This window comes from Sinocyclocheilus anshuiensis, unplaced genomic scaffold (assembly GCF_001515605.1).
Source record: "Sinocyclocheilus anshuiensis isolate Anshui unplaced genomic scaffold, SAMN03320099.WGS_v1.1 scaffold609, whole genome shotgun sequence".
In the NCBI taxonomy this organism is placed as follows: domain Eukaryota; kingdom Metazoa; phylum Chordata; class Actinopteri; order Cypriniformes; family Cyprinidae; genus Sinocyclocheilus; species Sinocyclocheilus anshuiensis.
Genome location: NW_015541011.1, coordinates 2,417,265 through 2,432,146, shown reverse-complemented (window position 1 = coordinate 2,432,146; position 14,882 = coordinate 2,417,265). Strand labels below are relative to the sequence as shown.

Below are 14,882 nucleotides of genomic sequence, written 5' to 3'. Positions count from 1 at the left end.
TGCGTGGCAAACAATTTAGAAACAGTGAGGTGCAAAACTGCTGAGAAGTACACAAACAAAACTTTTTCCTCTTATAGTTTGCACAGACATCGCAGAAAGACTCTAACAAAGTTTTCGAGTGACCCCTAAGTGGATCTTTAGCGGTAAAACCTAGTGTCCATTCAGTTGAAACCTATTGGATCAGACACCTAGCTCTAGGCTGCGAGCACTCTTTAAATTAATGAGTGTTATGTGGTGCTATTAAAGCACTCACTCGCCCCATTTGGCCCAAAGCACAGCCTTTTAACACATTAACTCACCACAGATCTCAATCTGATGCATGAGAAAGAGGACGAGATAAAAACAGAGAGGAGCTAAAAACTCATCACATGCAGTCTGCAAGGAGTCGTATACAGGGCACAAAATCCCATCGCATACTGTAACCTCTTATACTTTATGGTCCTTGTCAAAATTTGCAATACATTTTATTCAATGTTGTTCAACTCTAATGGCACTAATGCAGGTCTACAACGGGAGTGTTAATATGAGAACATACATTAGCGGGCCAAGGGAATATGGGCACCCAGTTACCACTAATGGGTGCTAAACTAATAATTGCTTAGGTAATGTAAGCTTTTACATGGGCCTTTACACACACACACACACACACACACACACACGCACACGCACACGCACACACACACACACACACACACACACACACACTCTCTCTCTCTCTCTCTGTACACTTGCTTTGCAATTGTTTTTTGTAGATATAAGTTGTTTGTTATAAATGTGTGCACTGGCAATTAAATTAAATTTGAATTAAATTAGGTGGGGATTATACTAATATATTTCTATCCGACAGATTTTCCACAATTACTGAGAACTCATAACTATCACCTTTAATGTGACAGCCAGAAACAGATGGGTGTGTTTAATAACAAAGAAACGAACAGTGTAGGAAGTGCAGAACCCAGGGTGAGTTCAAAATGAACAAGCTACAAATGCAGTGAAGATTCTTTACTCATCAACTACTTTTAACCATAGTATCATACATGAAGCAATATTCTCACAGTTGAAGTGCTTATAACATTTGAAAGTCACACAACATAGCTGTGGTAAGCCCCACAAAAGTGATGCATTCTGTCTGCTAGATCTGACAGGGCTTGGAGGCCTTTGGATGTTTCTGGTACTGTGTTCACTTCCCCATTCTTGCTCTCTTTTCTCTACCTCCCCCTCTGTCCTGAGGGAAGTTGCAACTTCAAAACATGCACAATAAAGAAAGATATGTCTCAACACCCAAATATTTACCACAGATGTTGTAATACACTCATCTTCCCAAGAACATACTAAAATCATTATAGAATTAGTCTATCTATCTATCTATCTATCTATCTATCCATCCATCCATCCATCCATCCATCCATCCATCCACCCATCTATCTGTCTATTTATCATCTGTCTGTCTATCTACAATAGGGAAAATATTTATTTGATGCCCTGCTGATTTTGTAAGTTTGCCCACTTACAAAAAAATGAAGGGTCTGTAATTTTTATGGTAGGTTTATTTTAACGTATAGAGACAGAATATCAACCAAAAAATCCAGAAAAAAAAAACATTATATAAAGGTTAGAAATTGATTTGCATTTCAGTGAGTGAAATAAGTATTTGATCCCCAAGCAAAACATGACTTCGTACTTGGTGCAGAAACCCTTGTTGGCCCCATCCATGACCCATCTTCAGTGTTCTGGCTGAGGGAAGGAGGTTCTCATCCAAGATTTTACAGTACATGGCCATGTCCATTTGTCGCTCAATGCGGTGAAGTCGTCCTGTACCCTTAGCAGAAAAACAATCCCAAAGCATAATGTTTCCACATCCGTGCTTGACTATAGGGATGGCCATGAGGCGAGATCTTGCACGGAGCTCAAGACCGATGCCGATTGATGGTTATTTTGTATTTCTTCCATTTCCGAATAATCGCACCAACAGTTGTCTCCTTCTCACCAAGCTTCTTGCTGATGGTCTTGTTGCCCATTCCAGCCTTGTGCAGATCTACAATCTTGTCTCTGACATCCTTTGACAGCTCTTTGATCTTGCCCATGGTGGTGGGAGAGGTTGAAATGGAAGATACAGATTGTGTGGACAGATGTCTTATACACCTAACGAGCTGGCATTAGGAGTAACTTCTTAAAGTGGCAGGACTAATCTGTGTTCCACATGGGCACATAACCAGTCTGTGGGAGCCAGAATTCTTGCTAGTTGGTAGGGGATAAAATACTTATTTCACTTACTGAAATGCAAATCAATTTCTAACTTTTATATAATGTGTTTTTTCTGAATTTTTTGGTCGGTATTCTGTCTCTATCGATTAAAATAAACCTACCATAAAAATTACAGACCCTTCATTTCTTTGAAAGTGGGCAAATTTAATCAGCAGAGGATCAAATAAATATTTTCCCCATGTATAATCTGTCTGTCTGTCTGTCTGTCTATCTACATAATCTCTGATGAGAGCACGTCATTTTGTTTCGAAGAAAATCGCTAACATGATGCGTTTAGAAATTCCACACACAATCTCTAACTCAGGTAACAACTTTAATACCAAGCATTTCGCGCAATGAAGTTGTGGTGTATTTAACGCCTGCGCACACACGGTCCATAGTGGAGAAAATTGTGAATGGGGGAGTATTGGGGTGTACAGTCATAAGTCGGACTCCGAGGAGCCAGGAAGTAACTGTGAGCCATGCAGCTCATGAGACGGATAAAGTAGCTCGAGCGAGCGTCTGTTGTCAGCAGTCGGGGATCACACGCGCGAGAGTGAGGAAGAACAACAAGCCAAGTGCAAATTACTGCCAAATCGAGTGCAGTACAACTCACGGACCCCAAGAGGCGAAATCCGAAGGAGGTTTTACATTTTAAAGAATACAAAGCTCATTGCAACATACTCCATCATTAGAAGAAGAGAAAAAGGCGGAAGGAAATAAGAGCGGGACTTGCGTGTTTCAAAACAACGCTTCACTCTCTTTGCAAGTTTAGACAAATACAATTAACACAATTGATCAAATCGCGATCAAGATGCCTCGGGTGGTCCCGGATCAGAGGAGCAAGTTCGAGAACGAGGAGTTCTTCAGGAAACTCAGTCGCGAGTGCGAGGTGAGCTCGATTCATCCGAGAGATATCTGATAAAGTGGCGGAAACAAAGTTGCACCTCTCTCGTGACATGAAAACAAGCGTGTCATCGCCTCTTTCTTTAACAGCCTCTGTGTAGCGACCGCTAATGCTTTGTGCTGAGAAAAGTTTTCAACCCTCCATTCACGGCAGTTACAAAATTACTTTTTATATATCGCAAGCATGTAACAACAAACATATAGATGTAGCAGACTTAAAAGACGCACCTTTGCACCTCACTTTTGAACTCTAGTAGAATAATTAAAGTTTGTTTGCTTTTTATCCGAATTTAAAACAATATCAGACATTTTGCATTTCAAACGCGCATTTTCAACATATTTTCCGATAGCTTGCAAATATGTTAATTATTCGGCTTTAATCTCAACAAATTAGTTCACCCCGTGCCATATACTAATATTAGGCTAACTGTTTTTAAGGAAATCAAAATCAAAACCTGTAAGAATAAGTTCATTACATTCTTCTGACCACTTTGTATTCAAATACGGATGAACTAAAGAAAACATTGAAATTTAAACAAAACATATCATAAACCTGAGCATAATGGACGGAAAATAGCTATTGTGACAAATTAAATAGAGGAACATAAAGATGTTATAATAATGAAAATCGCGATCAAGATGCCTCGGGTGGTCCCGGATCAGAGGAGCAAGTTCGAGAACGAGGAGTTCTTCAGGAAACTCAGTCGCGAGTGCGAGGTGAGCTCGATTCATCCGAGAGATATCTGATAAAGTGGCGGAAACAAAGTTGCACCTCTCTCGTGACATGAAAACAAGCGTGTCATCGCCTCTTTCTTTAACAGCCTCTGTGTAGCGACCGCTAATGCTTTGTGCTGAGAAAAGTTTTCAACCCTCCATTCACGGCAGTTACAAAATTACTTTTTATATATCGCAAGCATGTAACAACAAACATATAGATGTAGCAGACTTAAAAGACGCACCTTTGCACCTCACTTTTGAACTCTAGTAGAATAATTAAAGTTTGTTTGCTTTTTATCCGAATTTAAAACAATATCAGACATTTTGCATTTCAAACGCGCATTTTCAACATATTTTCCGATAGCTTGCAAATATGTTAATTATTCGGCTTTAATCTCAACAAATTAGTTCACCCCGTGCCATATACTAATATTAGGCTAACTGTTTTTAAGGAAATCAAAATCAAAACCTGTAAGAATAAGTTCATTACATTCTTCTGACCACTTTGTATTCAAATACGGATGAACTAAAGAAAACATTGAAATTTAAACAAAACATATCATAAAACTGAGCATAATGGACGGAAAATAGCTATTGTGACAAATTAAATAGAGGAACATAAAGATGTTGTTATAATAATGAAAATGAAATGAAAATTTTTACAGTGTACTCTAATGAAGCTCTTTTATAACCAGACTCTTGTGATTCTTTCATCCCTGTTTACAGATTAAATACACCGGTTTCCGCGATCGGCCGCACGAAGAGAGGCAGGCGCGCTTCCAGAACGCGTGCCGTGACGGCCGCTCAGAGATAGTGAGTACACGCACCTCACAGCACCGGTCAATGACTGCTGACCCCGCATCAGTGCTGGCAACTCAATACTTAAACACATTAACGTGATCATGGCATCCGGAACTGTCACGCCGTCACCAAAAACTGTTCATATACTTCCTTATATGTAATGAGCGCCAAAAACACTGCAGCAGAGAACATTTATGATCCATATCGTGTTATACTGACTTGTTGGTATTTAATTCGCTGTATCATTAGGACTACAAATAATTAAACAATCCTTAAACATAAAGTGCCTCTTGGCTTCTTTTAATTATCACCAGAAACGCGTCGCACGGGTGCAGATGAACAGTGTTGGGGAAAGTTACTTTCAAAAGTAATGTATTACAATATTGCGTTACTTCCTAAAAAAGTATCGAATTACGTTACATAGTTACTTTTTATTGAAAGTAATGCGGTACGTTACTTTTGGGTTACTTTTCAAATCTGGGCTGGACTTGCTTGTTTGCTTTTAATATAAAAAGTTCTATTTTTGGCAAATGTAAAAGCCCTTTCACACCAAAAGCCTCAGGCTGAAGGAAATGTAAATTCACGTCTGTACAGTAGAACGCAGAAGAAGAAAGTTCAACTCTTCAGCAATGAAAAAGAAGAAGAAATGTTAGTTTATCTTGAGTAATTTTGGCTTATTAGTATGGTTGAATTGGATCATCGAAGGTCAGCAGCAAATTGGTTAATAAAATGGGATTAAATACATAAAGGATATTTGTATTATTTAACATATTTAATTATTGTAGCTTTGCGTCATATTCTGAGTTGCTTTTAACTGTTTTTATTAATTTTGAGGAAAACCAAATGTGATTTTTTTATTTTATTTTTTGTGAGTGAGATGAATTAAAGCATATTCACATTTATTCTAGAACTAAAGTAACATCTTACTCCCGATTTCTCTCAACAAGGGGACAGGAGAGCTTTCAATCAATAAATGGGAAAAAAAAGTAACTGGCATTACTTATTTGAAAAAGAACTCAGATATTTTCTTGTAAATTAAAAAGTAATGCGTTACTTTACTAGTTACTTGAAAAAAGTAATCTGATTATGTAACTCACGTTACTTGTAATGCGTTACCCCCAACACTGCAGATGAACTCGGACGTGTCTAATTTACAGTCTCTTTAAAAATACCCTGGGACTGCATGTTATCATAGATTCCCTCGCCTGTTTTATTTTTAATTTTTTCGCCTATTTTTAAAATTTCGCATTTTTATTGATAATTGAAAAAACCCCAATCAAAAACAGATTTGCATTAGATTCACTTGTGTCATACCCTTTTCTTTGACTGGTTTGCTAACATGGGGAGGCTTGTTTATCTCTTTGTTTGTATCTCATGTCTTCAGGGCTGTTTCGAGATAGATTTTGCTACCCATAATATTCCTAAGAATAGATGAGACAACTGTTTATTCTTATTAACTTTAATTCAGATTATATTTATTCTGTTCATAATAACATTATAGACTAGATAGATAAAATAGATTCCACTATTTCTGTTTGATGTCACTTTTTTATTTAATTTGATTTTTTTCTGGCAGAATTTCATCATAAATATCAATTTACAGGCCTTACAGCTGATAGTGATCGTTTACTGACCAGTAACTTAATGGAAAACATTACTAGAGCATTTCTAATATAAAATGCAAATAAATAAAAAAATGAGTTCGTTTTGTTTGTATAATTCCTACATGTTTTGCGACTGTGTGCACTTAAGTTCTTTAATCAGTAAGATGTGGTCAGATTTGGCCTTATTTGCCCCTAAAGTCAAAAGTAGATTAAATGTTGAGGTTCACAGGCAAACAGGTCTGTTTCAAAGCTACAGAGAGTAATTTTCGTCATGTCATTATGCCTTTTGTATGCCCATTGCTATGATGCTGAATATTAATATAATTTACAATATTACTGTTTATGTATGTTTGAGCATATAAGTGAAAAAGAATCAGATGATTAATTTTAATATATATTTGTACATATAAAATTAAAATGCAACAGAATTCTGCAAGCCAGTTTGGTATAAAATTATGTATTTATTTATTTTTTGTTGCTCATGCTCTTTGAGAACGTTATTGAATTATTGTACCATAATTCAAAACCTTTACAGCAGTCCAACTGCTATTAATGTAAGTGAGGGGCTGCATTTAAAACAATTATTCATTTTGTACTCCTCTCTGTCTCTGTTATCTCTCTGTCACTCATTCACTCCTGCGTTCTGTCTCCTCTCAAACTCAGTTTGGTGCAGCCCAGTTTGCCAGCAATGAGCGTTGGTAAAATAGAATCAGATGTATGTAACTCAATACCTGAAATAGAGAAAATGATGACTTGGGGTTTTTTTTCTCTCTTTGCGTTTGTGCACCACCCAACCTCCCCACATCCCCTCCTCCCTTCTTTTCCTGATGATTTGAGCGCTGGCCTTGGCTCCAGGCATTCTCCTCTTCCCTCTGATGTGAAAACAGAAATGACGGGCTGCATAATTTATGCTCGGGCCTGGCTTTCTTATCCTGTTTGTATTGATTTCCCTCTAAAAGGCTTTTGTGGCGACCGGCACCAACCTCTCGCTGCAGTTCTTCCCAGCCAACCTTCATGGGGATCAGCGGCAGGCGCCCAGCCGAGAATATGTGGACTTCGAGCGGGAGACGGGAAAGGTAGTCCTGACACAACATTCCTGCCCCTCATTTAAGCTCTCAATTGCTCCCCTTTTTTTAAAATCAGGTCATAAACATATATGCACACTTTCATACAAGTGTATGCTAATAGTAACATGCAAGACTTTCATGAAAACTTTTAGTCAGTTTCAAAAAAAGTCACATGCATGATTTATGAAATCTGAGGAATGATTGAAGAAGTAATTTCTGTTTCTCTTTCGTCTTTTCCTTCTTTTACGCACAGTAGAGGAAGTGTGTCGCTTTCTCAAACCAGACGTATCCATGGTTTAGATGGGCAAAAGCCTTGATTTTCCATAATGATATGTTTCTCTCTCACACATCTCAAGGAAAAATTAACCCTTGAAATATTACACTGCAGACAGCAAGAAAAACTTCTCTCTTGAATGAAACATGGCACAGGTTTCCATTTGATGTTTAAACTTTCAATTTTATTTCTGTAGCAGTATTATTTCAGACACGCTCATCGGTTTTACATTTTTGAATTGGTCTTTCAACAACTCCCTCTTGTTTCTGTAGATTTAAGGAATGCATAGCCTCCCTAAACCCATAAGAATGTAAAATAAAACCATACTGCACTGCACCGTCTTTGTTCCATTTTAAAACCACTATTAAACTATTTATTTCTGTTATTCTAGTCAAAGCTGTCCATGCATGTCAGAGGCCTATAACCATAACTTCTCCCCATGTCAGCTTTGTAAGGTCACTTTTAAAAAGCGTGTTCATTTGGAACATTTTGTCTGAAATTCTTTGATTGTCTTTATTAACCCTCATTTTGGTCTAAGCCTATACTTGCGTTCTTCTGTGAAACACATAAGAAGATATTTTGAAAAATGTCAATGCAATAAATGTCAATTGGGGTCAAAAAAAAAAAAAGAGACTTGAGTGCGAGTAAAAGATAACACAATTTTCATCTTTGGGTGAGCTACCTTTGAGCTCATTTAATCATGTTCAACGTATAGTACACACTTAAAGGTTCTAAAAGGGGGTTTTCATAGTGATTCCAAAGGTGAACCATTTGGGTTCCTTTTTTTTTCTTAGTGTGAAGAACATTTAATCTTAATCATCTAAAGAACTTTTTTCCACTGTAAGGAACCTTTTGTGCAGTGGAAAGCTTCCATGGATGTTAAAGGTTCTTATAAAAAGGAACCATACATGCCAGTGAAGAACCTTTATTTTTAAGAGTGTAAATCAGGTTTTCTTTCTTGTTGTATCTCTTGTGATACTTTACAATGTAAAGAAAGGGAAATACGTAATTGAGACCGTCATGCACTCTGTCAGCCGCACTTGTCCGCAGATGCGGCGATCACTTTCTTAGTGTGTCTGTCACAACTACCAAATGTGATTCAATTCTAATTCAAGCCATCTAACACTTTAAAGACTCTGGTGCCGAGATGTTTACAGTTCATAAAGGCTGATTAGGAAATATGCCACCGGCATAACAGCTTTATGGATGGTCGCACAAGACCAATTAAAGGAAACGCTTGGGCTGGATTAAATAGCATTTTGCCATAGGTTCTTTTAAGGTCACCCCTGAGACCTTTCCCTTCAAGCCTTTGTGTAGAAGAACGTTAGTGCGAGACATTAGAGAGGCACTTACTGGCTTTGTTTGTGTTTTTACCACAAGCCTCTTGCAAAGCTGCTGGTGTTTCTTATGCTGTTGCGGACAAGGAAGCCTCTCTTCACGGACACTGCCTCACTAAGATGCGCTCATTAAAAATGCATCTGTGAGAAATCAATGAACCTTTTGGCCCTGAGGCTGACGGACAAATCTTTGGCTGTTAATTATTTAAAAAGACGTGAAGGGTGTGTGCGTCGATCCCCGTGCTGACGGGCGGCTGAGCATGCGTGTTTCTGAGCCCAGGCTCACTGGTAATCCTATCCACCTGTCTGTCACCTCTGCCAGAACTCAGATCCATGCAGCTTTAATGAGCCTCACACCGTCTGCCTTCAAAATACAGCCCACGCGATGCATACCCCTACACTTATCCAGATCCTACCCTACTCACACACTCATACCACTGCATTGGGTGATGTTGAATTGTAGCGACTACTTGTTTTGTACTATTTACATCCTTTTGAAAGCAACTTCTCTGCATTTGCAACATTTACTTACTATGCTTGAGATGCAAGGCTTGCAAGATGGGTCATTTTAATGCATTGGACATTTAGTTTCCTTTAAAGTACTTTGTTGGTACCGTGGTACTTTGATGGTATCTGATGGCGATTATCCTGTTCATAGCCTATAATATCATTTACATGGTATGTTAAAGTTCTTTTAAATATTAAGATAGCACTTTACAATAAGGTCCCATTCGTTAACATTAGTTAATGCTTTAGCTAACATCAACTAACAATTTTTACAGCATTTATTAATCTTTGTTAATGTTGAATAAAAATACAATTCTTCATGTTCATGTAAGCTCAGAGTGCACTGGAAATTGAACTTTTAAAAATTAACCTATTGTATTTAGGTTGATTCTGTGATGTTAGATAGTATTTTTTTATATATTTTATGTTTGAATAAAATCAATCAATTTAGATGTTACCACATTGAAGCACATTTTAGGTAATTTTGTTCAGTGCATGTTACTACTTACAAAAAAGTACTGTGGTATTACTTCCATAGTGTTATTATTATTTGCATAGCATTTATTATTATTTATTTTTTTGCATATTCTGTAGTATTCTTAAAAAGTACCCTGGAGTACAATGTAAATGCCATTGTACATGCATTTTAGTACCATGATATATTTTGAAGTACCATAGTATTAGCATGTGATTCCACCACTATTATTATTATTATTTTAAAGGAAATTACTGACCTTTATTTGGTTACATCATTGAAAGTATTTTTAAATGATTGATCAGGTAGAAATTGTCTTTAAGTTAACACAATGCCACTTATAGTTGTTGAAATAAGTGTAATTTATATCCTCATCTGGACTTGTGTCTTGTGCATCCTAGTCATTGTTTTAAATAAGATATGCGTCACCTGTTTTAGAAGTTTTTGAAAAAAAGCATGAAAATACAATGACCTTAACAAGTGCTCTTGACAGATTTATATTTATCTAACACATTTCAGAGTTGGAGTTTCCTTTCTCTTTTTTTTGGAAGAAAATGGACAAACTTTGCTGATAAGGTCTGTCCCCCCTTCCTTTCTTACTTTGTTCCTCCTCCTCACTTACATGCCCTCTGTTTTCCTTTCATCCTTTAATTCTCTGTCTCTTTTTCTCCTCTATACTCACACACACTCAAACGGTGAACGTCTGACATGGTGAATTCCCTCTAGAGCGGTGAGTGTCAGACCAGGAGAGTTCATGCGTGCGCCCCAGCCTCTGCTCCTAATTAAACTGATTGTTAACCTTTTCCACAAACAGATCCCTCTTAAGAGCTATGGCTTTAATAGACTACGGCTACAATATTACCCTAACTGGAAAGCGCTCAGACTTGCAGTTGATCCCAACATGCAAAACCATGTGAGATATGTGCTACCTGTCATCAGGAATGTGCGATTGCTGTCTGCCTATTGGCTGAGGTGTCCTTACAAGACCGCCGATTGGTTTATTTCTCACGCTGTAAATCAGTCATCAACGTCTCATTTGTTACTCCCAACGTGCACGCTGTGTTTTGCTGCCAGACTCCCAAACTGTAAAAGCAATTTAGAGATAAATGTAGAGTTGTAAAGAATATGTGAAACACAGCTAGGCAAGAGCACCTTAATTATGTGGCTTCACAAGCAGCCGTCTGATGATATGCCTGATAAAAAGAAAAAAATCATTATAATAACTTTGAAATGTGCTACGAGGCAACATTAAAGTTTATGAACTCTGTATTTGGGATTTAGTTAATCGCTCTGCATTTTTATCTGATTCTGGCTGATAAAGCAAAGCTGCATAAATAAATGAAAAATTAAACACTAAATATTCTAATATAAAACTCTAATATTGATAGCTGCTATGATACCAATATTTATTGTGCTTCTCTAATTATTTTTTTTTTCATATAGTTTGGTCCTTATGGCTTTCACATTATCATGTAAATGTTTTTCTCCCCTGATCAACTCAAACGTGATGACAGGCTCAATGTTTTCCACCTCTCACCAGAGTCAGGCTCTTTTCCATAATGTTCTCCCTATATAACTCTCACCTTTCTCTCCTCTTCTTTCCTCCTGGTTTGAAAACAGTCGTTGCCAGCAGAAGCTGTGCAGGGCTAGTTTAAACTTGGCCTGTGGCAGGGGACAATAGTATTATCTGAGTGGGGTGGCGGAGCACCCGCAGCACAGCTTAAGTATAGGCTCCTAGTGTCACTGCAGGCTAATGGGAACCAGCTGTGGGGGAGGCTTAATTTTAGCGGTAGCAAGCACAGCCCCAGGGAGGAGACTTTAACCCTGTCCCATCCAGAGCTCCTCAGAAGTTCCCTGAGCAAGCAAGCATTCTCTGAGCAACAACCTTGATTTAGGCCGAGTCGGGTATTCCATCAGCCCAAAAGTCTACTGAATAAGTACTTTACTGACTATATGAAAAGGTAAAAATTGGATGCACGTACCCTCAGAAGGCAAATGGGAAGTAAAGCGAATTCCATTTTATCTAGGTAGATCATTTAACCATGCTTCAGTTAAAAAAACCTTTTTGATCTCCACTTTCGTATTGGTTCATATGAGCAAGGCTCAACACTAAAGTTTAGTCTAGTAGCTTTTGGCTCTCTGTAAATTATATTGTGCCATTTTTCCTGCACTACTATTACTAGAGTAAGAAACTCTTTCCCTCCCTCCCTTTCATGCAGCTTCTGTCTCCATCACTTAAACTCAATCTTGTTGAAATGTGATCTCCTCTGAGATGGAGGCTTCAGCTGTAAGGCTTTAAGGAGATCTGATGCTTGGCGCTGTTTCCTCCTCTCCTCCTTCTTTCCTCTGTTCATTCGTAGTGCTCATGTGTGGTTTTGACTTTTTTATGCAAAGCAGAAATTAGGTCCGTCTGCTCGGGCTATGCCAGGAGGCTTTGGTTTGTCATTACACTTCGGAAGGGAGAGCAGCAAGAGAGTTGTAAACTGATTGGCCAAGTGACTCTAACAGCAGCCAGCTTTTGCCCGAGACCCTCCACAGATCACTAGGTGGTGGGCTATCAGAACTCTGAACTACACAGCGTGACAGACGGATCACTTGTGGAATAAAATACAAATAAGCTGTGTCATGCTCGCATTTTAATAAATTTTGGTACTGTGGTAATTTGGTACTGTAAAATGTTTTGATGTCATGGACCCCAAATTTGATCATCAAAAGTAAACATTTTCAAATATAAAGAGTTATAACGAGACCACATCACACCAATTTTATGCTCCTTGCTCTGGCTGCCAGTCCGATATCGAATCGACTGCAAAATTCTGTTATTTGTCTATAAAGCTCTTAACAACTTAGCTCCTAGGTATCTCTCTGATTCGCTACTTACAATCCGGTTAGGTCACTTCGATCCCAAGATGGCCATCTTTTGCGAATACCACGGTCTCGCCTGCAACGCAGGGGAGACAGAGCCTTCGCAGTAGCTAGTCCTAAGATGTGGAACAGCCTGCCACTACCTGTCAGAACTGCTTCCACGTTATTCGAATTCAAATCTATGTTAAAAACGAATCTCTTTTCTTGTGCTTTTAATTCTTTGTAACGTGTATGTGCTTACTTGCTTTTATTCCTATTTATTTATTTTCTTTTCCTTCTGTACAGCACTTTGGCCAACTAAGGTTGAATTGAAATGTGCTTTAGAAATAAAATTGAATTGAATTGAATTTATATTATAATTTATACTATAAAGATTTATAGTTCAAAAGTATGATATTATTAAGACATGTTATTTGACAAATTAAATAATTGGCTTTATATTGCTACTGTACAAAGTGCAAAGCAAAATTATTCAAATAAATAATAAAAAAAAAGATTTTATATTATTTTTAAGCTTTTTTTTCACCAAAACATTTATTTGTGTTTTTCACAGTAAATGAAATTTTAGAACATTTTTAAGTTTAAAAGCCCACCAAGAACAATAATTATAAAGATAACTATAGCAATAACTATTTTAGCGTCCAGACCAATGAACAATAGCATTATTGTCCTTAATGTAAAAAGGCCTTATATAAATATAAATATACATTTTTATATATTTTTTCTCCCAACTCTGCAGACTCCTTAGAACCCTCTTGTAGCCACCTATAACCCCTTGTATGTGTTAAATTGGAAAACTCTTTAACACATAAAAAGTAATCAATTTAAAAAAAAACGTAAAAAACCATGATTTAGATACGTGTTTGACATTTATGTATTTTTACATTTTCAATGTTACATCACCAGCTTTAACAACCTATGCTTTTATTTTGAAAACAACAGAAATAAATAAAATAACAATAATAATTAACAATAAAAATCACTTTTTCTGAGTAATTTGAATAGTGTTTTAACTAGTCAACATATCTGGTGCAAAACAATTACTCAATGAATCAATTACTTAATTAGCTCTGACTCTGAAGGAGTCTGTGATTATATGCTTGTGAGTTTTTGAAAAGCACAGGGAAGAAATTGTTTGTCTATATTCAACATATTTATGTGATAAAAATGCAAAAGTACGTGTGTGTCTCTGATTCGGTGCCAATGTGAAGGCCCCTGTGTCGGAGCCACACTTGGGACGTGGTGTTTTTCTCTCCCAGATGCCATAAATCTTCAGCATGTCTGTGTGTAAGAATGTTCGCTCGGGGGCAGATAGCACAGGGAAGAATCGGACTAAATGACTCCATTATGAAAGGGGCTGCAGTCTGAGGCCTCACCACAGGAATTGGTGTTTTAATAGTTTTGCGTTTCCAAAACTATTAAGCAAGTTTTCCAAAGTTTGATGCATGCGTGCGTGTGTGTATCGAGATGCCGACTCTGACTCACACTCAGTGTGGGTGTACGCTTCATTCTGCACCCCTATTTGTATTATTGTGTGTGTTTGCTTAGGTTTGGTGACTATCCATTAATCTGTATATGCGTGTGTCTGTTTTTCATACATTTTCCTGTGTGTGTGCATGCTACGCTTAGCAAGCACATCTCCATATTCATGACTAGTCATGTACCGCGGAACATGCTGTGGAGCTGCATGGCGCCAGTTTGACAGTTAACTCCAAGACCGAACACATAGGGGGAAATGCTCATGGATCCACGCTCGGCTGCCGAGACTCACTGAAGGAAATCAAATGAGGAGCAGACGAAGGCCTCTCATATTCCTCTCTCCTTCTGCCATTCAGCTGAGGTGGAGCGTTCCTCATTATTTTGCTAGTTTTCCAATCTTAAATCAGTATTGTGGTCTGATTCACAAACAGATTTTTCTCAAATCAGAAAAATCAAAAAAAAGTTTGTAGCGACATGCAGAATGATAAACTACGGTTTCTGTAAAAATGCGGAGGGCTGCGGTAGAGGCTCATGTTTCCTGCGATCTCAAACGGAAGCTGGTCTGTTCACCGATTGCTTGTCAATGACATCATCAAAGCGTATGTG

At 37.8% G+C, this 14,882-nt stretch overlaps 1 protein-coding gene across 6 annotated transcripts in view; it reads left to right on the top strand.

Annotated features, from left to right (window-relative positions):
• The first annotated feature begins 3,789 nt into the window (after positions 1–3,789).
• cbfb (core-binding factor subunit beta) overlaps positions 3,790–14,882 on the top strand; it is a 40,175-nt gene continuing 29,082 nt past the window's right edge. For all 6 annotated transcript variants that reach the window (XM_016488712.1, XM_016488709.1, XM_016488714.1 and 3 more), the window contains exons 1-3: positions 3,790–3,867; positions 4,594–4,680; positions 7,232–7,348. In XM_016488712.1, coding sequence (XP_016344198.1) covers positions 3,790–3,867; positions 4,594–4,680; positions 7,232–7,348 — 282 coding nt within the window. The remainder of the gene's footprint in view (positions 3,868–4,593; positions 4,681–7,231; positions 7,349–14,882) is intronic.